The sequence below is a fragment of the Oncorhynchus clarkii genome, chromosome 21 (genome assembly GCF_045791955.1).
Source record: "Oncorhynchus clarkii lewisi isolate Uvic-CL-2024 chromosome 21, UVic_Ocla_1.0, whole genome shotgun sequence".
Lineage (NCBI taxonomy): Eukaryota > Metazoa > Chordata > Actinopteri > Salmoniformes > Salmonidae > Oncorhynchus > Oncorhynchus clarkii.
Window position 1 is genome coordinate 13917876 of NC_092167.1, and position 26477 is coordinate 13944352.

General features: G+C 45.0%; 1 protein-coding gene across 1 annotated transcript in view; it reads right to left on the bottom strand.

Moving 5' to 3' along the window:
• Positions 1–2668: 2668 nt before the first annotated feature.
• The window catches only part of LOC139378616 (USP6 N-terminal-like protein), a 44492-nt gene continuing 20683 nt past the window's right edge, over positions 2669–26477 (bottom strand). The window contains exons 2-14 of the mRNA XM_071120937.1: positions 25333–25406; positions 21313–21395; positions 19630–19669; positions 19126–19206; positions 13451–13558; positions 12914–13023; positions 12022–12070; positions 11619–11739; positions 10968–11062; positions 10548–10613; positions 8535–8634; positions 8204–8356; positions 2669–5619 (exon numbers count right to left, since the gene is read on the bottom strand). Coding sequence (XP_070977038.1) covers positions 4016–5619; positions 8204–8356; positions 8535–8634; positions 10548–10613; positions 10968–11062; positions 11619–11739; positions 12022–12070; positions 12914–13023; positions 13451–13558; positions 19126–19206; positions 19630–19669; positions 21313–21395; positions 25333–25406 — 2684 coding nt within the window. The 3' untranslated portion in view covers positions 2669–4015. The remainder of the gene's footprint in view (positions 5620–8203; positions 8357–8534; positions 8635–10547; positions 10614–10967; positions 11063–11618; positions 11740–12021; positions 12071–12913; positions 13024–13450; positions 13559–19125; positions 19207–19629; positions 19670–21312; positions 21396–25332; positions 25407–26477) is intronic.

A 26477-nucleotide genomic window follows, 5' to 3' on the forward strand; every position in this document is an offset into this window, starting at 1 on the left:
TTCAGACTCCTTGACTTTTTCCTAATTTTGTTACGTTACAGCCTTATTCTAAAATGGATTTAAAAAGTCTTCCCCCACAATCTACACACAATAACACATAATGACAAAGAAAAACAGGTTATAATTTTTTGCAAATGTATAATAAAAAAAGAAAATAATTATGACATTTACATAAGTATTTAGACCTTTTACTCAGAACTTTATTGAAGCACCATTAGCAGCGATTACAGTCTCAAGTCTTCTTGGGCATGACGCTACAAGCTTAGTGTAACAGATGTATATCGTACTCTCCTTGCGTTGTGTTTTCTCAAAGTAAATCACATCAGCCAGTGGTCCCAGTTGAGCATCATTTATTTCTGCTGTTGTTAAATGGGAAACAGCACGTTAGTTGTGTAGGGCTTAACGATATTGATGGCTGTCGATGGCAACATCTGTAGCATGAGGACAACTGTGTTAGCAGTGGGCTTATGTGACCATTACATCGGTGTATGCTAGCTAACACACTTATTTACAGCAATCATATGCCAAAGCACATCCCAGAAAGCCCCTCAATCCCTAACAGGTACCATATACCCACACATGTATAAATCAGTAACGTACAGCAAACTTGTACACATTGTAAAATAGAAAACAGTGTTCAGATCGTGATCTACCCCTTGCATCACATTTTCATACTGGGAAGACCTGACATTCGCGATCTCCCCCTATCTGCAAGCAGGGCCAATCACATCCCACCTTATTGTCATCAGAGTTGAACTAACCAATAAGAATGCTTGAACATTAAATACACATTTCTTTAGAGGCAAGTGGAAACATAACCAACCCTGATACATTAGCACACTTGTATTTGGGGAGTTTCTCTGGAGCAGGTTTTCATCAAGGATCTCACTACTTTGCTCTGTTCAGCTTATCCTCGATCCTGACTAGTCTCCCAGTCCCTGCCACTGAAAAACATCCCCACACATTGATGCTGCCGCCACCATGCTTCACCGTAGGGATGGTGCCAGTATTCCTCCAGACGTGATGCTTGGACTTCAGGCCAAAGAGTTAAATCTTGGTTTCATCAGACCAGAGAAACCTGTTTCTCATGGTCAGAGTCCTTTAGGTGCCTATTGGCAAACTCTAAGCGGACTGTCATGTGCCTTTTACTGAGGAGTGGCTTCCGTCTGGCCACTCTACCATAAAGGCCTGATTGGTGGAGTGCTGCAGAGATGTTTGTCCTTCTGGAGGGTTCTCCCATCTCCACAGAAGAACTCTGGAGCTCTGTCAGAATGACCATCGAGTTCTTGGCCACCTCCCTGACCAAGGCCCTTCTCCCCCGATTGCTCAGTTTAGCTTCCTAGGCTTCTTGGTAGTTCATCATTCGGGAGCCCACTGTGCTCTCGGGGACCTTCAACGCTGCAGACATCTTTTGGTACCCTTCCCCAGAACTGTGCCTCGACACAATCCTGTCTCAGAGCTCTACAGACAATTCCTTCGACCTCATGGCTTTTGGTTTTTGCTTTGACATGCACTGTCAGCTGTGGGATCTTAGACAGGTGTGTGCCTTTCCAAATCATGTCAAATCAATTGAATTTACCACAGGTCCAATCAAGTTGTACAGTAGAAACATCAAGGAGGATCACTGGAAACAGGATGTACGGGAGCTCAATTTCAAGTCTCATAGCAAAGGGTCTGAATACCTGTGTGAATAAGGTATTTTTAAAATGTATTTGTATACATTTGCAAACATTTCTGAAACTTTTTCCCACATTATGGGGTATTGTGTGTGGATTGATTTGAATAATTTTTAGAATAAGGCTGTAATGTAACAAAGTGGAAAAAGTCAAGAGATCTGAATACTTTGAATGTACTGTATTTTTCAGAATTTTATTTTTACAAAATGTACCATTCAAATTACCTCCGTGTTAAACTAAAATAAAATAGATTTACTGAAGAACTGATGAAGCCAATCTGCCGATTATTTTATATTTAGACTCATTTAAAAATAATAGGCCCAAATACATTAATTGGAAACAGAAGGTATTTATTAATAGATCCTGTGTTTAGTTGAGCCTGCAATGGATAATGAAAGACAACAGGTATGTGAGAGGTTACCTGGTGGCTGTGGGATTGAGGCTGTGGCTGTACTACCGCCAAAGAAAGCGCTACTATAGTACAGCAATGTTCTATGCATTAGCACTGTACCGCCACATGATGGCCCCATTGTATCCCTTGAGCAGCAAAGGCAAATTGAACTTTTTAATGATCCTATTGCTATGACCAAATTCCTAGTTTGTCCCACATACAAATATTTTGGTCTCAATAAATACAAAGTACAAGACAATGTGCTAAGTGAAAAATATCATGCAATACTCTTACTAAAGCACGGTGGGGGTCCTGGAAAAATGGCCTGTAAAATTAAGCCGAGGTTGTTGCCAGCTGCATAGGTTTAGAAGAGGGTGCAATTAGTTTCTCCACTAGAGGGTAGTATTTCCTTAAATATCAGCAGATGAATAATGTTGGCACATGTAATCCCCTTTTCCAGGGATATAAATCACTAGCCAGTATCCGGCGTGAGCTTTGTGGGCCATGCATGTAAAATATGTACGAATACACTTCACTGATGTATGAAGAGAATAGCAATAACATTCTTACAGAAATAAATCTACAGACACATGATCAGAAATGCACACCCCAATTTGTTTTATTAAGTAAAGAAAAGTCTCTGAAGAATGACCTGAAACTATTTTGCAATTAATTATTTAACAAAAAAAAAGGAATGACTTATTTGCACGTTCAAATAATAACAGTATAATTATAACCGTTTTGAGAACGATAAGCATTGTATCAAAAAGTACATAGTTGAGAATCAGCAATAAAAGGGGAGGTGGTTGAATATGTAATGTCACACTACAAAGTAGTATGTATAAGTCAGTAAGTGTTGATGTGTGTATATGGAATGATTTAATATGTAAGTGCTGGTAACTGAACAGCAGTGAATGTGACTGCTGAAAATACAAGACATGAGTTGGCAATGAAAGCATATTGCGGCTTAGTAAGTACTTCAATAGCAGTACACATTCCCCCTCTATAGAAACCTCTTGCAGCTAGCTGACACCTACTCTGTGGTGATGAAAATACTGTACTGTTAATATGCAATTAATGTTCATGTAAACTTTTCAGAGGGAAGTAAAATCGTACATTATTTCAGGGGAGAAAGGGTGTTTTTTTTTTTTAATACGGATGACAAAACTGTTAACTGTTGATAGATTTTACAGTCTCAAAATGGGGTACAAAGCTGACACTGGCCTCGATATACAAACATACTGTACACACTATTTGGGTCACAGAAATGCTTTGCAATGACTAGAAATTACAGTGGTCGCTAAACTGAGCGACGACAGAATCATCTCAATTAAAAAATAAAGTTTTAAAAACCGCCGTGATACAGTGGAGGTGCTTCAAAATTGAAATGATATATTTTCGACAAGGATTTTAATTGTCACTCTTCCGTAATTCTATTATTTGACGTAGCTTTGTTTCTTCTCTCTGAAAAATAAGATATTCACAAGCATATAGAGTAAATTGACCTCTAAAGTAGACATTTTGGAAGTAACTCATAAAAAAGAAAAATTGAATCACTGAGTTTGTCTCGCCAGGAGAAGTGTCCCCTGCTACTCATAACTTTTCAATAACTCAGTATATAAACAAAACATCACTTACTGTACATTTTTCAACTCTAAAAGATAGATATACATATATACTTTAAACTCCTGTCATTAATGATTTAACATCCGAAAAATAAAATAATCAGTCTCCAGTGGGTTTTTAAAAGGGATCCATAAAAACATCAGAAGCTGGTATACTGCAGCATTCACGATGCAGTATGACTTTTAAAAAGGTCAGAACGTCACATATAAAGCACAAACAGACCAAACTAAAACTCCTTAACTCTAGTAGGACTACCGCTTGTCTCTGCTGCCACAGTGTCAGTGACTACACCTCAGTGTCTTTCTATCCCGCTCTCCTCCTCTCACAGTAACATAGACTCCTGCATGGTGAATGCCTCTGGTGCATGCCTGTAGTGTGGTCCTCCGAACAGCGGGGGGAGCTGCTGCCTCATGGTGGGCTGTTGCTGCTGCTCGTGGAACTGTGTCCTGTAGTGAGCCAGGCCGTCAGGGAAGGTGAACTCCTGCACGGGGGACATCTGGGCCCTCTGGAAGCTGGGGGAGCGGGGTACACCTCCAGGGACACGTGACATGTCACCACCTTCCTGCTGCCTCCACGGCTGCACCTCCGCTGCCCCTCCCCGGCCTGGCCCCTCGGGCAGGTAGGGCGGGGTCTGCTCCCCTCTCCTGCGCCCCTCGTACCTGTTATAGTCAACAGGAGGGTACACCGGATAGGCGGCTGCAGTGGAGGTGAGCCGTGTGGGCTGACACAGGTATGTGGAGGCGTTACTACCAGGGCTGTCCAGCTGCTGTATGGTGCGGGGGGGCTGGGCTGAGCTGGGAGGCTGCCTGTGGGTGGTGGCATAGGAGTTGTTCATGAGGGCCTTCTCAGGAGAGTGGCTGGGCCGCTGGGTGGTGACGTACGCCCTCTCCCCATACATCAGACCCATAGGTGGGGTGCCTCGGGAGGGTGGGGGGCCATAGTGCCTGTCTTCTCCCAGTCCCCTCTGCTCAAGGCTCACACTGTACGGAGGGTAGTGGAGTGGCACCATAGCAGGCCGGCCGGGGGAGTACTGCTGGGGGGGCGTGTGGTACTGGCTCTGGCCGTTGGGGTGGACATAGGATTTACCCCCCACAGGGCTGTTGAGGGACAGGGCAGTGGGGATGGGGTGTTTGGCCTGCCTACCCACTGGTCCTATGGAGACCATGCTCCCTTGCAGGCTGGGGGTGTGGGTGGGGGGTAGGGACGGTGTCTCGCTGCGCCTCATCTGCGACGGTGGCCTGTCCAGCTCCAGGACCTCCACAAAGTCCTGCTCTGCCCCCCCGGGCACATTGTCGTACTGAGAGGCGTTGGAGCCGCGGTTGGAGCCTGGGATCAAGCCCCTGGAGCGGGGCCGGCGGTTGAGCAGCAGGGTGTCATCAGGGCTGGAGGAGGGCTGGATCTCCCTGGCCGCCGCTGCCTTGGCCGCTTCCAGCTTGGTCTCGGAGGGCTTGACCCAGCGCGGGGCGATGTCTTTACGGGAGCTGCTGGAGGCGGCATTGGAGTTGTGGTTGGCCGTGGCGTGGTTCTGAGGCTTCCCTCTGTCCACCACTTTTGTAGGAGGGTTGGGGTGTGGCGAGGGAGAGGGCGCCGGGGACGGTGTAGGTGTGAATCCTCTCTCTGGGGTAGAAAGGGTGGGGGCGGAGGGCTGTTTGCAGTGGGGGTCTAGGTGGACGGAGTTCTCTCCAGACCCCCGTGATCTGGCCTCCCTCTTCTCAGCCTTGTGCTGCCGGACCAGCTTCTCCAAGGAGTCCCTGCGCGCCCGGCTGGGGGGTCGGCTGTCCCGCTGGCGCTCGGGGGAGGGGCTAGGCGCTTTTGGGGGCTCGGCCGGCTGGGCGTGGCTCTGACCATTCGCCACGTGGTTCTGGTTCACCGCCGGCTCTGGGGGAAGCTGCCCAAGAAGCTTCTTGGGATACTCGTCCTCTTTACCTGCACAGATACAACAGACAGACGGGTTAGAGCACCTGGAGGGAGAACACAAAACGGAAAAGGCATGTTTTCAAACGATGAATATTAAAAAAAGGGCAATATGGATTCATGCAACATCACTGCCGACGGGGGGTGAAAATAAAGAGAGAATTACATTCACCACAACACTGAATAATCACGTCTCCACAGGCGAGAAACCAACCAAGGACATAACAAAACACAACATCTGAAATATATATCTGATATTCAATACCCAGAGTGCGAGCCAGAGGCGTCCAATTAGGAAGTGCCATTCAAAAGTGTAGACTGAAATAATATACGTTTTCACTCAGTTTCATTAAAATGTACTTAGCTGCAGCAGCAGGCCGACCTCAAAAGGTCAGACTGAAATGAGCTACCGGACTGTCCTTAAAGACTTTACAAGCACTTGTAAGAAGTAAAGTAGGAAACATGGCTGAGTTAGCACTTAAGGACAAAAACCATAAATATATCAACTCCATGCAGTTTTAAACTATTACTGGAGTATATTATTACAACTACTACTACTACTACTACTACATAATCATATCTACCAGTGTCATGAAAATAAAGTGCAGTACAGGTGACACAGATATACAGAGAAACAGACAGTGAAGGTGGGACACTGGATGTGTTGGGCTCTGGTAGGAACAGTGTGTCCACAATCACCATAGAAACCAGGAGACACGAGCTAGAGAAGAGGAAGTGATGAGACAGGACCGGGAAGTGTGGTGAGTTTGAACCAGGAAGTGCTATCACTGACCGGTATTGAATCCACAAACTGAAGTGGCTCTCCATTGTGTAAGAAAGTGTCCCATTTCCCTGTCCTTAGACTGAATGGGTGAAAACAATATGGAGAAACTCTGCCTGTAAGTCACAGCATCCATCACTCCTACGCAGCTTCCTGTCCTTCTCTACCATACCTTAGAACCACTGATCTGAAGAGCCTGGACAAGAGAAACAATGGCGCTTTGGTTAGGGATAAAGGAAAGGAGACAAGAAGCGGAAGCCATTCAAATGTATTGGGACCCAGCCGAGATCAGTGCTTTATTGCTTTCACCCACCCAGTCTTCTCAGTTTGGACTCAGGAGAGGAAGCCACTTGAGAGTATTGAGGATTCACCCAGGAAATGTGTTCACTGACACAGGTGCTTTAGGGTTTCCAAGTTAAGTGTAGGATCCAGTCTCCACCCCCACATTCAAACGTAAAACACAGACAACAACCTATTCAAACCTTTGTTTAGCCTCTCATTAAAAACCACATCCAACAATTTAACCGTCAAAGTTGGAAGAGTTTTGGCTTCTGAATCTCCATTTCTCAACATGACATGTGGCTGGTTCACTAGTAGCAGATGGGTTGAAGATGAGCTCCGAGTGCTGCTGTCGAGCAAAAAGCCTCTGCTGTTGGATGATACTTATTATCCTGTCACCAGGAAGAGAAAATGGCTCTCTCACTGTGTGTGTGTGTGTGTGTACACACACACCCAGGGTGGTAGGATGCCACAGTACATTAGGACATTCGGAGGTTAAGCCATTATGTAGCCTACAATGTTGAGCGGTGACCAGTCAAAGCTTTAGGCGAGATGCATCTTACTAACTGAAAGTATTGACTCAAAGTATCGTATTATCTAAAGTGGGAGCTTAAATGGTTACTACTCTACTGACCATCTGCAGTGCCTCGCTAAAAGCAGTCAGAGACAACGAGCGTGGTAGTAATAGAGGAGGATAATCCCTCCACTACAAGACTCCAAGGTAGCTTTACCAATAGTAGCCTGGCCTGAGTTGCAGTAGCTACTGCACAAGGTTGCGGTACCATTGGGAGAATGTTCTGTAAGAGAAGCCCAGGGCCGCTGGACAGACAGGCGACAGACAGACAGACGGAAAACAGAGGGACTGACGGAGGGAGGGAGGGAGGGATGGACAGATGATGAAACAGGGGAACACCAGTCAGGATAGCCCACCGGTTACTGTCGTAGGAGGGGATGTGGCCCCCACTCCCACCCACACTTTTGTAGGCTGGGCCGAACCATTGGGAGAAGAGGGAGAAGAGGCAGATTAAGCAAGAGACAGAAAGCAAGATGAGACAGACTGCTATCACTAATTACTACTACCACTGGTAATACTACTACTACACAGCAGCCAGCAGGAGAGCTGTGTGTGTGTGTGTGTGTGTGTGTGTGTGTGTGTGTGTGTGTGTGTGTGTGTGTATGTTTGAACTGTAACTGTGTGGTTGAGGGTGAATGTAAGTGAAGTAACATATGCAGGGTGATACATCCGTGTGTGTGTGTGTGTGTGTGTGAACTGTAACTGTGTGGTTGAGGGTGAATGTAAGTGAAGTAACATATGCAGGGTGATACATCCGTGTGTGTGTGTGTGTGTGTGTGTGTGAACTGTAACTGTGTGGTTGAGGGTGAATGTAAGTGAAGTAACATATGCAGGGTGATACATCCGTGTGCGTGTTGATATTTTGAGTTTGTGTGTGGCAGTTGTCTAATCTGCGTGTGTGTGACAAATGTGTAGCCTCCTGTAATCAGTGTGTATGAGATGTGTTGGGGGCAGAAGGCTACCTGGTGCGGCCAGCTCCAGTTTGGACCTCCTTAGCTCCACCATGTTGTTCTGCAGCTGCTCAATCACAAAGTCATCCTCAAAGAAGAAGTCCTTGGCCAGAGTCACCTGCAGAAACTCAACCAGATCCTCCATAGACAGCTTCAACAGGTGCTCTGCAAACAAACACACACACGCTATGTGTGAGAACACTTTCTCCTGTTCAGTTTGAGGACAGTCACAGATCTTAGAGGTTAGCGGAGGTGGTTCAGTGAACTTGATGTGCAACTTTGCCTGGCGGCGCACAGACAACCAGGTGGTCACAATAGCACAATCCTACTGTTCTGGTCTTACTCTTGTGCAGTTTGAGGACCGTGTAGGACATGGCGGTCAGAACTCTCTCTCCCTCCAGGATATAGATGTCCCAGATCCGCAGGGTCAGGGTGAAGGGGGTCTGAGGGAGAGAGACAGAGGAAGAAAGATAATGAAGGAGAGAGAAAGAGATAGGGAGAGAGAATGAGACAGCCAGAAAAGAGAAGAAATAAATATATTTTCAGAATATAATTGAACACTTTCTTTAGCACGACACCCGCAGTAGGCATGGTGTGATAATGACTGATGCTTTACAAAGACACATTTAGAAAAGCTGCTACAGAGGGAAGGGGATGTGACTCCGACACTCACCCTGTCTAACATTCTGATACAGAGGGAAGGGGATGTGATCCAGACACTCACCCTGTCTAACATTCTGATACAGAGGGAAGGGGATGTGATTCAGACACTCACCCTGTCTAACATTCTGATACAGAGGGAATGGGATGTGACTCAGACACTCCCCCTGTCTAACATTCTGATACATAGGGAAGGGGATGTGACTCAGACACTCACCCTGTCTAACATTCTGATACAGAGGGAAGGGGATGTGATTCAGACACTCACCCTGTCTAACATTCTGATACAGAGGGAAGGGGATGTGATTCAGACACTCACCCTGTCTAACATTCTGATACAGAGGGAATGGGATGTGACTCAGACACTCCCCCTGTCTAACATTCTGATACAGAGGGAAGGGGATGTGACTCAGACACTCACCCTGTCTAACATTCTGATACAGAGGGAAGGGGATGTGATTCAGACACTCACCCTGTCTAACATACTGATACAGAGGGAAGGGGATGTGATCCAGACACTCAACCTGTCTAACATTCTGATACAGAGGGAAGGGGATGTGATTCAGACACTCACCCTGTCTAACATTCTGATACAGAGGGAAGGGGATGTGATTCAGACACTCACCCTGTCTAACATTCTGATACAGAGGGAATGGGATGTGACTCAGACACTCCCCCTGTCTAACATTCTGATACAGAGGGAAGGGGATGTGACTCAGACACTCACCCTGTCTAACATTCTGATACAGAGGGAAGGGGATGTGATTCAGACACTCACCCTGTCTAACATACTGATACAGAGGGAAGGGGATGTGATCCAGACACTCAACCTGTCTAACATTCTGATACAGAGGGAAGGGGATGTGATTCAGACACTCACCCTGTCTAACATTCTGATACAGAGGGAAGGGGATGTGATTCAGACACTCACCCTGTCTAACATTCTGATACAGAGGGAATGGGATGTGACTCAGACACTCCCCCTGTCTAACATTCTGATACAGAGGGAAGGGGATGTGACTCAGACACTCACCCTGTCTAACATTCTGATACAGAGGGAAGGGGATGTGATTCAGACACTCACCCTGTCTAACATACTGATACAGAGGGAAGGGGATGTGATCCAGACACTCAACCTGTCTAACATTCTGATACAGAGGGAAGGGGATGTGATTCAGACACTCACCCTGTCTAACATTCTGATACAGAGGGAAGGGGATGTGATTCAGACACTCACCCTGTCTAACATTCTGATACAGAGGGAATGGGATGTGACTCAGACACTCCCCCTGTCTAACATTCTGATACAGAGGGAAGGGGATGTGACTCAGACACTCACCCTGTCTAACATTCTGATACAGAGGGAAGGGGATGTGATTCAGACACTCACCCTGTCTAACATACTGATACAGAGGGAAGGGGATGTGATTCAGACACTCACCCTGTCTAACATTCTGATACAGAGGGAAGGGGATGTGATTCAGACACTCACCCTGTCTAACATACTGATACAGAGGGAAGGGGATGTGATTCAGACACTCACCCTGTCTAACATACTGATACAGAGGGAAGGGGATGTGATTCAGACACTCACCCCGTCTAACATTCTGATACAGAGGGAAGGGGATGTGATCCAGACACTCACCCTGTCTAACATTCTGATACAGAGGGAAGGGGATGTGATCCAGACACTCACCCTGTCCAGGAAACACTGGAAGAACCACTTCATAGTGTACAGGCTGGTGAACACCTCCTGTGTGTCCTGAAACAGAGGTCAATGAGCCATTACCACTCCGTGTGTGTGTGTGTGTGTGTGTGTGTGTGTGTGTGTGTGTGTATTTAAACAGTGGCCTTGGTTTAACAGCAGTGGTGAGTCCGCCAACGTGCCCAAGGCCCCATATTAAAAGCAGAATAAAAGCCATATCTGTGTGTGTATGGTTGCGTTTGTAGACATGGCATTTCTCTCTCATTCCACCACCCTTTAATCTCAACACATCAAAGGCTGCTGCTGTGGCACTCAACTCAGTCCCCCATACCAGCTGGCTTAGGGCTGCCATTTATATACCACTACCCCCTCCCCCAGACTGTGTGTGTGTGTGTGCTCTGCGGGCCTCACCAGGTGTGACTTCAGTTTGGGCATCATCTTCTTGAGGATGCGGTCATGGTGCTCCTGGAAGCGCATCAGCTTGGGGAAGCCGGGGATAAAAAACCCTAGAGGGGAGGAGGGGCGGAGATCACAGAGCATTTTATCAAATGTAGGAAATGACTCTGGTGGTTCTCGCTGTGTGTGGGTCTGAATGGAAGGGATGGGAGATTGGGTGAGCTCTATAGATATCTGGTAAGGAGTTGTCAGGGAGGGTTCTCTAGAAATGTGTTTCCTCACATTTTATGGGGCCCAGAAGAGACAGCCTAAGTCCTTGAAAGGTATGTGAGAGTGTGTGTGTGTGTGGGTGTGTATTCAGTGTGTGAGTGCGTGTTTATATTCTATCCGGAGGGCACGTTCCTGTGTCAGTGGGGTCATGTTGGACTTAAAGAATGTTTGGAGTAAAAGACCAAAGCCTACTATCCTATGTGGTCTAGGGCATGGCTGTTCATGCCTACTTAGTGTGTCTGGTCTAGTATGCTACCCCTGAATTGACTTGTGTCCTATATGGTGCATATGTATGGCATGGCTTAGGCGTGGGTTTTGCGTGGGCTATTGAATGACGGCCTAACACTTCTATGGGATGTTACACAGTGTGTAGTGTGTGTGTTCTGGTGTGTTTACCATGCATGGCGTGTTTCTGTCCAGACAGCAGTTTGACCAGAGCCCAGAAGGCATCCTCTTCGTTCATATAGATGAGCAACAGAGCAGTGATCTGACTCATGCCCTGGCAGTACCCCACCTCCTATACACACACACACACACAGTTTTATAATGTATAGACAAACACGCATGCAAAACTGCACACCAACTCACTTCTCTATATCTAGACAGGAACAGAAGAGGTCGGTGGATGGAGAGAACAGGGGAGGATGATCAGGAGGAGCTGGATGAGGGGATAAAAGAAGGACGAGGGAGAGAAGGACGAGGCTGTAGAAAACAGTTGATTGGGGAAAGGAGAGGTAGGGTAAAGAGAGGCGTTGAGGTGACGGGGGATTCATTCTGGAATGTGTGTAGTGTGACTCACCGTGTTGTACACGGAGTAGGCTGTTAGTACGTGGAACAGAGCCTGCTGCCTGAAAACAACAACAAACAGTCAACCTACTAATGACTAGACATCATCTGACGGAAGTGCAGGTTAACTAACAGGAACACCTCAGGAGATTCCCAATTTATCACAAAAGGGGAATTCAGGTTGCTTTTTTTTATTTAGCCAGGTTAATCTCATTGAGATACATTTTTCAAGAGAGATCTGGTCTTCTCTCATCATTCAAATGCTCTAATAGTCGTATTGTCTTCTAAATGAGATGAACAAATGCATTAGTGATTTTTACTTCCTATATTTGGCCAGTAATGGCAACCTTTGTGTTTGAGGTAGTTGTACATTTTATGCTTTCATGGTATAGCTGCGTTTGAGGTAGTTGTATTGTGTCATGGTCAGTATCGAGGTAATGTGTTTAGTTCCTGTGAGGCTGTGCCTGCCAGGTCTGTGGTGCTCTCGGACTCTGCAGGCCAGTGTTTATTTCCCAGGGGCCCCTGGTTCTGGCTCTCTCCATGACGTCATCAAGCAGAAGTAAAAACACAGAAAAGGGACGTGTGTGTCCTCTCACTTCCTTATAGGGAAATGTCCATGTCAGCCACCATAATGACAGAAAGAGGTATGGCCAGACAGATGTGCATCATGGGTTTTTCCTAGTCAGGGCACACGGTCAAAAACTCCAGGCCCTAATTAAGGGTACTATTCTGTAGTGACTAAGTGTAGATTATGTACTTCTCATCACCTGGAGTATGAGAAACTGACTTGACGTCGTAGCAGTGCATGAACATGACGTGGTCCCTGTGTGTGTGTGTGTGTGTGTGTGTGTGTGTGTGTGTGTGTGTGTGTGTGTGTGATTGTACAGTCGGAGGGAGATACTGACTTGACGTCGTAGCGGGTCATGAACATGACGTGGTCCCTGTAGGTTCTGTTCACATCCAGGTCAATCTGACGGACGTCAGGAGACAGACCTCGAGCCCTGAGCTTCAACTTCTACACAGGAAACACAACAACACAGAGTCACTGAGGGAGTGTGTGTGAGGAATAAAACTACTCATCCATCCCGCAAATGTTTATTGAGTTATAATAAAGCTCAGTTGTGACTAGAAACTCAGTATTCCAGTGCTGAAACACACACACACACACACACACACACACACACACACCCCCCCCCCCCCGCCCGTAATAATGGACGAAGCTCTGAAATCTAATAAATCAGGGTTTGCCGGCCTGGTTATGAATGTTAATGAGGCCTGGGCTATAATGAAGCTGGCTGAGTGGAAAGAGACAATAGGAGAGTCAACTACAGTGTGAATGTGTATAGTTTCTCCATGACTTTGCCCAGGGAGGAAGGATGTTAGTCCTAGAGAGCACTAGAACTCTCTGCTGTGAGCTTCTGGCTCGCGCTTCCTTAACCTACCTCGTAGAAGTCTTTCTTCTCCTCCTTTATTTTGGGAACGTCGAGGAGCAGACACCACACCTCTCCTCGGAGCTGTAGGGGAATTCCCTTATAGATCCGCCTCACCAGCTGGAGGGAGACATGGATACGGGGAAAAGGACATTCTTAGTGTAACATCAAAGAGACCATGCTTCACCTTCCAACCACACCCCTTAGCCCTAACGCTCAAGTTCAAAATGCCTTTTTGCACAATCAAATTCGAGCTACACAACTGAACCTTTTTCATGATGAATTGATAGTATGAATAATCTGACTCACATTCAGCATTAAGGGGGTACAATCAATCATCAAGAAAACATAAATCAAATGTTAATCAAGTGGATAGTATGAGAGGACAGGTATCCGTGTGAAGGACAAGTATGCGCGTGAAGGTCAAGTATGCGTGTGAAGGACAAGTATGCGCGTGAAGGACTAGTATGTGTGTGAAGGACTAGTATGCGCGTGAAGGACTAGTATGCGTGTGAAGGACAAGTATGCGCGTGAAGAACAAGTATGCGCGTGAAGGACAAGTATGCGCGTGAAGGACAAGTATGCGCGTGAAGGACTAGTATGCGTGTGAAGAACAAGTAGGCACATGAAGGACTAGTATGCGTGTGAAGGACAAGTATGCGTGTGAAGGACAAGTATACGTGTGAAGGACTAGTATGCGTGTGAAGGACAAGTATGCGTGTTAAGGACAAGTATACGTGTGAAGAACAAGTATGCGCGTGAAGGACTAGTATGCGTGTGAAGGACAAACTATATACAACTACTATTCAAATCAAATCAAATGTATTTATAAAGCCCTTCTTACATCAGCTGATTCTGGGTGATTGGAAAAGAGGCTATAGGTGATGTGTGTCTGGACCTCTGGGTAGATGGAGAGGAGATTTAGAAGGGGAGACCTACCCATCTGGCCAAGGAATCTGGTCATGCTCAGTGTGTGTGTGTGTGTGTGTAAACTTTAACATTGTGAAAATTCTGTGCAACATCCAGCACATGTTTACAGTGAACACTGAGGCTGTACCCGCTTTAAGTTAGTTATAACAGTGGCCAACTTGATCATAATGTAGGCCTAATAGAGTGGTCTACCATAAAAAACTATGGAGAAACACTGGCCTACTTGATCATAATGTAGGCCTAATAAAGTGGTCTACCATAAAAAACTATGGAGAAACATTGGCCAACTTGATCATAATGTAGGCCTAATAGAGTGGCCTACCATAAAAAACTATGGAGAAACATTGGCCTACTTGATCATAATGTAGGCCTAATAGAGTGGCCTACCATAAAAAACTATGGAGAAACATTGGCCTACTTGATCATAATGTAGGCCTAATAGAGTGGCCTACCATAAAAAACTATGGAGAAACATTGGCCTACTTGATCATAATGTAGGCCTAATAGAGTGGCCTACCATAAAAAACTATGGAGAAACATTGGCCTACTTGATCATAATGTAGGCCTAATAGAGTGGCCTACCATAAAAAACTATGGAGAAACATTGGCCTACTTGATCATAATGTAGGCCTAATAGAGTGGTCTACCATAAAAAAACATGGAGAAACATTGGCCTACTTGATCATAATGTAGGCCTAATAGAGTGGTCTACCATAAAAAACCATGGAGAAACATTGGCCTACTTGATCATAATGTAGACCTAATAGAGTGGCCTACCATAAAAAACTATGGAGAAACATTGGCCTACTTGATCATAATGTAGGCCTAATAGAGTGGCCTACCATAAAAACCTATGGAGAAACATTGGCCTACTTGATCATAATGTAGGCCTAATAGAGTGGCCTACCATAAAAAACTATGGAGAAACATTGGCCTACTTGATCATAATGTAGACCTAATAGAGTGGCCTACCATAAAAAACTATGGAGAAACATTGGCCTACTTGATCATAATGTAGGCCTAATAGAGTGGCCTACCATAAAAAACTATGGAGAAACATTGGCCTACTTGATCATAATGTAGGCCTAATAGAGTGGCCTACCATAAAAAACTATGGAGAAACATTGGCCTACTTGATCATAATGTAGGCCTAATAGTGGCCTACCATAAAAAACAATGGAGAAACATTTTAACATGGAAATAGCTGTTCTATCATTCAGCCTACAGTAGCAGCTTTCAAAGATGCCTAGAAATGTACACATTTTGTGCTCTTGTATGAAGCAATCACTCCCATATTGCTCACTAACTCACTAACTATCAGAGGATATGAACAAAATGTGCACACGTGGCTACATGCAGCTCTCGATTTGATCTCAAAACAAGCGCATTTACTCATGACCGCTCATGCTGTAAACACAGTCCAGTTCAAAGTAAATGGCACAGATACTGTACATATATGGCAACGGTTTATTTGCATATAGGTCTACTGCAGTTCTGATTGTTTATGCGGGTTGGGTAGTGTGTGTCAATGCAATAGAATCCTACTCCAATGCATTCTGCCGACAACAATCTCTTGCATAATTTGTTTTGTTTCGTTATGTTACATTGAAGGTGGTTAATATTGTGTTGATTCGATCACAATTACCACAGTAAAGGGAAACATTGAGTGTTAACAGGGAAAACTAGAACATGGGCCACCAACCTTTTCTGAGTTCAGATCGTTTTTTTAACATAACTTAAAAAACACAAGCCTATGCAACATTAACCAATTAAAAACAGTACTGTAGACATGGAGGTAAAAAAAAAAGTACTGTAGAAATATAGGCCCAATACATTATCAACGCATATTGGCTTTGCTTGAATTGCCCTGCCAATAAATTGTTGTTCAGGTAAGTTTTTTGAATTATATTTTGAAATTTGAGGTGGGCTATATGATCACACTGGTAATATATCTGTTGTTGTATTTCTTGTGAGGCACAGCTGAGCATTTAAATCATTTGCTTTCTTTTTATTGTACTGGGCAGATGATGCCTGCATTTGATGGTCAGTCTCAGCGGAAGGAGAGCAGCAGACTGAGGGTCTCGCCTCAACAACCCTCTGCTCTCCCTTTCCGACACTGACTCTGACCAAAAAGGGTGGGGAAACTGGAGTCGCACCGCATTATTTCTGCCACATGCACAACTTCATGTTGTTACTCCTATGAACAGAGAAAGTTAAATATTCCTGGATATTAAAAAAGCCGCTAACAATAATAACAATGCAAACCTATAGATACACTTTCCTACTCATTCATTACTGCTGCAGTGCTTGTTGTAGCGCTGAGTGGAAATAGGAAGAACGCACATTTTATGGCTTATAAAAGTGTTGAATACAAAGTGTTGACAGAGCTGAGAAAGAACTTAAACATGAACTCACTCATAAAAACAGCAGCTCTTTGCTGTATTCGTTGAGTCTCCCTGTAGTCATGGTTTTGAAATATCACAGTATCAACTTTGCTGTAGCTTTTTTTTATGCCTGCTATGTTACTGCAGACACGGTAATTTGAGCAATCCGATTGGCCAGCAGTAGGCAGATAGTGCACTTGATTTGCTCTCTGGGCACGCCAGACACATGAATTGGTTCAAAATGGCAACAGTTCACCTACCCGGCGCGCAAGGCAGCTGAATCAGGTGCACCTACCGCCAAACAGACCGAGACCAACAAAACAAAATAGGATGACAAGGCTTTATCGTTGTTGTTTTTTTTTATAGAAATGTTTGGCGATCGACTAGGAATGCCTTGGAGATCAACCAGTCGGAGATCAATCTCATGCTTCTCTCGGTGGACTGATAATTCTGCACGGTAGTCCCGGGGAGCTGTGCACATCTTAGAGGAAACATTGGCTGCAACCGAGGACAGACGATTTTTACTCTGCGGTCCTGTTCTGTAAGCTTGTGTGACCTACCACTTCGCGGCTCAGCCGTTGTTGCTCCTAGACGTTTCCACTTCACAATAACAGCACTTACAATGGACCGGGGCAGCTCTAGCAGGGCAGAAATGTAACTGACTGACTTGTTGGAAAGGTGGTATTCTATGGTGGTGCCACGTTGAAAGTCACTGACCTCTTCAGTCAGGCCATTCTACTGCCAATGTTTGTCTATGGAGATTGCATGGCTGTGCGCTCGATTTTATACAGCTGTCAAGCAACGGTTACCACATACTTTTGTAGCGTGTCATATACACACACACACACACACACACACATATATATTATATACACACATATATATTATATACACACATATATATATATACACACACACAAACACAATCTTCATTATTCAGCAGGCAGAACACAGAGAGGTGGGAGAAGAGAGAGAAACATTGATTTGAAAGGAGATCATCGGATGGCCAGTGATGGGTGATAATTAAAGGTTAACGAATCAGTGTAGGTTGTATGCTCATAATGCATGTTAGTCTATGTGTGTGTGTGAGTGAGTATGTGAGTTATGTGTGTTATGTGTGTTATGTGTGAGTGTGGATGTGTGTGTTTGTATGTGTGTGTGTACAGTGTATGTGTGTGAGTGAGTATGTGTGTTATGTGTGAGTGTGGATGTGTGTGTTTGTATGTGTGTGTGTGTGTACAGTGTATGTGTGTGCCAGATAGACCCACTTGGGGCTTGACGTCGACAGCGACAGCCCAGTAATTAGGGCTCTGATGAAGTCAATGAGTGCACCTGTTCCACTAATCACCATTGGTGTGTGTGCGCAATTGTGCATGTGGTTTCCTTTTGGTGTGTGTGTGTGTGTGTGTGTGCGCGAGATCTAAATGGCTCTTCAGTGTAGAGGTCTCTCCTACTCGCTGCACTCCACAGTCCTCTATTTGTACCATAAATTCATTGTCACATCAACACCTGTGCCAGGACCCAGGCTCTGCCCTACAGTAGATTTTTAGTAGATCTAAAGATTACACTTGCCTTACAGATGCTAGGAACCTGCCTTACAGATGCTAGAACCTGCCTTACAGATGCTAGAACCTGCCTTACAGATGCTAGGAACCTGCCTTACAGATGCTAGGAACCTGCCTTACAGATGCTAGGAACCTGCCTTACAGATGCTAGGAACCTGCCTTACAGATGCTAGGAACCTGCCTTACAGATGCTAGGAACCTGCCTTAAAGATGCTAGGAACCTGCCTTACAGATGCTAGAACCTGCCTTACAGATGCTAGAACCTTATGACTGCATTAGTATGCTATTGTTTTCAGCAGCACAGGAAACAAAAAGAGCCATCAACCGTAACTCGTTTAACCAGCCGAGAGAAACAAGCGGAGCACTGACTGACAGAGGGGGGAAACTACAAGTCCTTGGTTGTTGCTTGTAACGCAATCCTTGAAACCGGAGAAAGAGAGAACAAGGCTAAAACATTCCCCTAGCCAAGGTTAAAGACAATCTCCAATTCCCGCTGAGATCACCTCAGAGTACAACTGAAGGACGTCAGGACTGAATGCCCGAGGGCCCAACACCTATCATAAAGAAGACCCCAAACTCAGGCACTAACAAAGACAGCTATTACAGAGACTAGACCCCTATAAATGCTCTTCAGGGAGCCTCACTAATATTTGTTCACCAAAGAGAAGGGAGAGATGTGAGCGAGGCACGAGGAGAAGGGTGTGGAATGTAATATTTGACAACAGGAATGTGGGAATGAGATATTTTAAGAGGCTGCAAGAAGGGGGAGAGATGGTGAGGGAGGAAGACAGAGAGAGAGAGATCGTACCTTCTCACTGTTTTTATACTTGTCCCAGCTCTTCATCATCTTCAACCATTTTGAGGTCCTTTCTACCTCTAAGTGTTTTTGCTGAGGGGACACAGGAAGTGGCATGTTAACACTTCCTCATTACCAAAAAGCTGGAGGAACTGTATATGCAGACAAATATGCAGTATCATACATTTTGCTTCATAAAAGAAATAACATTTTATGATGCCAGGATGAGGCAAAGGTTACAGTGACATTAGAATGCAATCTAAACATCAGCTCAGAACATTATGTAACTCATTGAAAGCGACAGTAGAAGAATACAAAATGTTAGGATTCTGATAAAGGAAAGAACTAATCAATTCTCAGCAACCAGAGTTCTATTCATAGCAGTAACGGTAATCGTTATGTGTGTGAAAGACGCCGTGTTCTTTCTCATCGGTGAAGGTCATTTTACAGCGGCATAGACATGTGGGACGGGAGAGATGTAGTTAGCCCTGAGGGTCTGAGACATGGTTGTCTCACCTTCTCTTCCACCGAGTCGTAGGACGGAAGTTCATTCTCACTGGAGAGGAGAAAACAAACAAGCGTTAGTTGATTTGTTTCAGACACATTCTTGCTCTGAAAATATGCAAGGTATCAATCATTGTTTGACCATGAGCTTAGCTAAGGTTTAGCTGGTCTGGGCCTTTAAGAACATTACACATTTGGTAGTTGGGTGGAATGTTAGTAGGCTGTCTCTCTGTCCGACTCAACTCACTCATACGCGGTGAAGATGGACAAGACGGAGCCCCAAGATGATATGTCTCAACGTGAATACGGGCCACTCAAAGATTCTTTCCAGAGGAAGTGGAGTCATTAAATAAATAAATGATGCTACTGCCAGAGCTCGTTTCACCTTCCCTAACACTCATCAAAGGGAGGGAACATTACACGTCAGCAGCCCAGCAAACAGGAAATAACACATTAAAACATTCCTCCATTCTGGCTACTGTCCTGTCCCAGTTTCAATGCCTCTATGGCTATCCATCAGATACACTATGAAACTAACAGTTCAGAGCAGCACAGCTCTCTCTGTGCCACTCAGCCCACTGGCTTAGAGGGGGGGCCTGTTCCAATACTCTCAAAATGCATCCTTCCTTCTTTTAGTAATATTAACTAACCTGTCCATGACTGGGCAAGTGAAAGTAAGGTTTCCTCTCCATTGCTTTAAACAATCCAACATTGGTCAGACCTATGATCAGGTCAGATCTGTGATGACTTCATGGAAGGAAGGGAACAGAGCCCGTGTCCCATCCCCCACTTCCTGTGTCTCTTTCCCGGGACTGCCCTGACCCCTGAACCTGACCTTTAACTCATACAGGAAGCACAGAGAGTTTGCAGTCAGTTTGTCAGTGTCTGCCTGTAAATGGGGCATTCCCTTCTTTTCTCCCTCATTGTTGTCATCACACCTAGTCAGTATGACCTAGAAAGGGCTCTCCTTCCTAGGCTATTTCATGGAGCCTGAAGCCTCATGTCTACTGTCTTAACCATGGGCCCCAGCTCTGTGTCCTAACCAGTCCAAAGTCCTGGCATTAGGCCACAACCTCTTCATCCCGCTCTTCTCTCCAAGACCATAACCTTCAGCCAAGTCCCCATCTGCTCTCTTTCCATCCCTCTCTTTCCCAGACCATAGCCTTCACTCAGGGCCTCAACCTCTCCATCCTTCCCTCTCTCCAGACTGGAACCTTCTCCCCATCTCTCTCCAGACCGTGACTGGCCCTGGGCCCCGGCACGTCATCCCTCTCTCCCCTATACTCTCGGCCTGAGCTCCCACACTGATGCCCTGTGATTGTGGCTAACCCTGCAGCTTCCTGCCTAGACCAGCCCACATGTGCCAGCCTATATATAACTGTTATAACTGCCTAAGAACAGTGTTGTTTAAGAGCCATCTAACCCCACTGCTGGACATGCCAACGCCACAACACACCAGGCTATAGAGAGTCACTTTCTCCAACTTCAAGACAATGGTACTGTTTTAAACTAGTGTTCTTTGAATCTTACTGAAGTGAAATATCAGAACACAAATAAGGGGGAAGATTGTGGTGTGCATGTGACTGATTCACATTTCAAAAAGTTTACATGTCTTGTGTAATGAATTGATCACTTAAGGGTGTGTGTGTGTGTGTGTGTGTGTGTGTGTGTGTGTGTGTGTGTGTGCGCGCTTACTGTACGAAGCCGAAGCGGTCAATAACTTTGTACAGGTGGAAGCTTGCATCCTCCCAGGGTTCCACAGTGGCGCCCTCTTTTCCCTGCAACCAAAGAGCCTCATGGGTAAAGCAATGAATAACAAGTCGTTTGAAATGTATTTGTGCTATAAAAAAAAACATCCTTGGGAACATTTAAAAATATATATATATATTTTAAAAACTTGCCGCACAAATGAGAATGAATACAAATGAGATTCATTACTTGCCTATATAGATGCCTATATAGAACTGGATGGCTACACACATTGTAAACATCGACACTATTACAATAGAGATAGAAACATCCGTGTTATTCTATACCAAACAGAAATATAAACGCAACATGTAAAGTGTTGGTCCCATGTTTCATGAGCTGAAATAAATGACCCCAGACATTTTCCATACGCACAGAAAGCTTATTTCTCTCAAATTGTGTGCACAAATGTGTTTACATCCCTGTTAGTGAGCATTTCTCCTTTGCAAAAGATAATCCATCCACCTGACAGGTGTGGCATATCAAGAAGTTGACTAAACAGCATTAACATTACACAGGTTCAACTTGTGCTGGGGGCAATAAAAGGCCACTAAAAATGTACAGTTTTATCACACAACAAAATGCCACAGATTTCTCAAGTTGTGCAATGGGCATGCTGACTGCAAGAATGTCCACCAGAGCAGTTGCCAGAGAATTGAATGTATATTTTTCTACCATAAGCCGCCTCTACAGTAATTTGAGAATTTGGCAGGACGTCCATCCGGACTCACAACCACAGACCATGTTTATGGCATTGTGTGGACGAGCGGTTTGCTGATGCCATCACCTAATGTCGGCCCCATGTCGCAAGGATTTGTACATAATTCCTGGAGGCTGAAATTGTCCCAGTTCTTCCATGGCATTCATACTCTGACATGTCACCCATTGAGCATGTTTAGGATGCTCTGGATCCACGTGTACGACAGCGTGTTCCAGTTCTCCCCAATATCCAGAAACTTCTCACAGCAATTGAAGAGAAGTGAGACAACATTCCACAGGCCACAATCAACAGCCTGATCTGTGCGAAGGAGCTGTGTCGCACTGCATGAGGCAAATGTTGGTCACACCAGATACTGACTGGTTTTCTGATCCTCGCCCCTACTCTTATTTTTAATGGGATCTGTGACCAATAGATGCATATATGTATTCCCAGTCATGTGAAATCCATAGATTAGGGCCTAATTTACTTCAATAGACTGATTTCCTCATATGAACTGTAACTCAGTAAAATCTTTGAAATTGTTGCATGTTGCGTTTATATTTTTGTTCAGTATATTTACCCTCAGACAGTCTGGAGCAGGGATGGGCAACTCCAGTCCTCCCCACTCCCCTACAGAGTGAGTGTGTGTGTGTACATGCTATGCTTGGCTGTGCTAGAGTGCCTAGCCCTGCAGCTAACAGGTGTGAAATGAAGAGCTAGGCAGACGCACCCTGAGTCACAGCCTGACTCAAGGCAGAGGAGAGGCTGTTGAATTCAGACAATAGAAAGAAAGTTAACATTGAAAATGAGAAAATGGGAGTGGAGAATGCATGACAGCAAAGGAGAAAATAATGAGAAAATTGGAGTGGAGAATACATGACAGCAAAGGGGAAAATAATGAGAAAATTGGAGTGGAGAATACATGACAGCAAAGGGGAAAATAATGAGAAAATTGGAGTGGAGAATGCATGACAGCAAAGGGGAAAATAATGAGAAAATGGGAGTGGAGAATGCATGACAGCAAAGGGGAAAATAATGAGAAAATGGGAGTGGAGAATACATGACAGCAAAGGGGAAAATAATGAGAAAATGGGAGTGGAGAATACATGACAGCAAAGGAGAAAATAATGAGAAAATGGGAGTGGAGAATGCATGACAGCAAAGGGGAAAATAATGAGAAAATGGGAGTGGAGAATGCATGACAGCAAAGGGGAAAATAATGAGAAAATGGGAGTGGAGAATGCATGACAGCAAAGGGGAAAATAATGAGAAAATGGGAGTGGAGAATACATGACAGCAAAGGGGAAAATAATGAGAAAATTGGAGTGGAGAATACATGACAGCAAAGGAGAAAATAATGAGAAAATTGGAGTGGAGAATACATGACAGCAAAGGGGAAAATAATGAGAAAATGGGAGTGGAGAATACATGACAGCAAAGGGGAAAATAATGAGAAAATTGGAGTGGAGAATACATGACAGCAAAGGAGAAAATAATGAGAAAATTGGAGTGGAGAATACATGACAGCAAAGGAGAAAATAATGAGAAAATGGGAGTGGAGAATGCATGACAGCAAAGGGGAAAATAATGAGAAAATGGGAGTGGAGAATGCATGACAGCAAAGGGGAAAATAATGAGAAAATGGGAGTGGAGAATGCATGACAGCAAAGGGGAAAATAATGAGAAAATGGGAGTGGAGAATGCATGACAGCAAAGGGGAAAATAATGAGAAAATGGGAGTGGAGAATGCATGACAGCAAAGGGGAAAATAATGAGAAAATGGGAGTGGAGAATGCATGACAGCAAAGGGGAAAATAATGAGAAAATGAAAATAAATTGTGAAGACGGAGGGGGATACGGAAGGATTGTATAGAGAAACAAATACAAGGGAAAGAAAGAGAGGAAAAGTGAAATAGAGGGCGGCAGGTAGCCTCGTGGTTAGAGAGTTGGGCCAGTAACCCAAAGGCTGCTGGATCGAACCCCTGAGCTGACAAGGTAAAAATCTGTCATTCTGCCCCCGAACAAGGCTGTTAACCCACTGTTCCCCGGTACGTAAATAAGAACTTGTTCTTAACTGACTTGCCTAGTTAAATAAAAAGGTTTTTTAATTTTTTTAAAAGAGGGCAAAAGAGGTGATGAAGTGAGGGAAGAAGAAAACAAAATGAGCGAGCTAAACAATGTCCAGCATTGGCTGAGGTCTGCAAGGCTAGTCTGAAGACCAGCTGGATGTCTAAATACATCTCTCCCTCCAGTTCTCCTTCCCTCTCTTTACTGGAAATCCTGTCCTAACTTAACCCAGCTCCCTCGCGCAGCAGAAACAGGGGAAAATGAATATAAATACACCAAAAAGACATCTGGGATGGATAGATTGTTCTTACATCCGACATCAGGCCGAACACGCACAGAGCCTGGAAGAGATGTCAGTGGAGACACAGACTGTGTCTAAAGCCCGTGTCATGTGGTATCTGCGTATAGACACAGGGTCGCACAAGACAGCTGTGTAAAATCAATGTCATGGCAGAATTGGACCATGATTCTGCTCCGTGTTTGACTTTGTCAAGCTTTCCATGTTGCTGGTGTCTATGATTGACTCTGTCACAGTTGGAGTGTGTATAGAATGTTTCTTCCAGTATTCTCCTGTCAAAGGAAACCAGAGGGATATACCATACTCCATCACCCTTGAATGAAACTCCATTGATAGAAAACGTTGAGGTCTGTAGTGAGAGCATGAACTCCATCTTTGTCTTGGTGTTTTGATAACAGAGTCCCCCCCCCCCCCGACACTGTCATTATGAAACTGAATTGGTTTTGATTGGACTCGTTCCGCCTCGCCAACGAGAGAAAATGGACTCCTCTTGTGATCAGGGTCAAACATCAAAACAAAATTAAACTCTGTGTCAGAGTGCCCGCCTCTCTCCTCCACTCCATCCCTCCCTCATTGCTCCTCTCTTAACGAGTGGGCTTGATTATCCTGCCCGCTGGACTAAATTAAAAAGGCTAATTTATAAACCAGTCCCAGCGGCTGGCTATAGTGATGATGCCACAGGCAATGGAAAGAGGTGCCACAAACACACACAATGGTGTGGATGGATGGATGGATGGATGGACACTTTTCACCCTCAGACTGACAAATGACAAGAAAGCAAAGCACACATCTCTGGAAACCTGCTAGAAATATTGTTATCCCAGCGTCTGTCTGGTAGTGACAGACAAACATTCAATACTGCAGGGGACATACTGTCCTTCATTAGCGGAGGGGTTCTTACCTTGTCATATTTGGAGACGATCTCAGCCCTCTCCTGCTCAAGCCTCAGCACAGCATCCTGCTCTGTACCAGACGCTGCCAGAGAAAACAGAGGGGGGAGGAGAGAGAAAAGATCGAAGGAAGAAAAAGGACAAGAGTTCAAAATGTCAACATGTCAACCTTTGTATTGTGGTCCCAGTAGGCTCAGTGAAGACCAATACAGACTGGAAATGGTCGTGCTGTACCTTTTCACTACTATCAAACACTAAGTGGTTCAGTTATCTGGCCCCACAATGAGCCAGGGGTCAAAGGTTAAAGCCTGGCCTACTGTAGCCCACACTGGTGGAACCAGCAGGACTCACCAGGGGTGGGGTGTATCATACACAACTAAGAGGCTGTGTGTGTGTGTGTGTGTGTGTGTGTGTGCCGTTGTGTTGAGCCACTGAGCTCAAAATGGAGACCAGTGTCAGAGGGACGTCACTGTGACAGAAGCGGTGCGTGTGCACGTCAGCTATTATGCCCCAGACGGACGATTAACGAGAAACTGTCACGCGTGACCAGGATGCTGAGCGCGCCGAACACACACCTCCTCCATTTACAACCATTGGTTTCCTCATCAGATTATGACTGTATGATCTGACCGGTCGAATGTAAAGGTCTGACAAACAGTCACTCCACACACACACACACACTGCCACTTCCTGATTCAGCAGCCAATGGGAAGCTCAAAATACAGGAAAACACATTAACAAAGCTGGCACAGAATATACGTGTGTGTGTGTGTTCTTGGTATGAATGTGGTATGAATGTGGTCAGCCAGAATAGACTGTGTATCTGAGGTTTTCTAATAGCAAAAGGCTGGTACTAAAGCATCCCTCCTGATGTGAAAATATTCTGGTACACTTGGATCTGGTCAAGTCCTGATGGAAAAAGAGAATGAATCTTTCCAGGCGACGGACAAATTGGCATTTCATCTGCTTTGATGTACCTGCACTGAGCCACCAGCCAAATACACATAAGAAAAACAAGTTGTGTGTGTGTGTGTGTGTGTGTGTGCCTCAGACACATTGGACTCACGCTGAGATTGAGAATAAACAAAACACTGAGATAGTGTTCTGTAAACCTATTTGTACACAGATTGAGGCAACTTGCAGACCAAGTTAATGT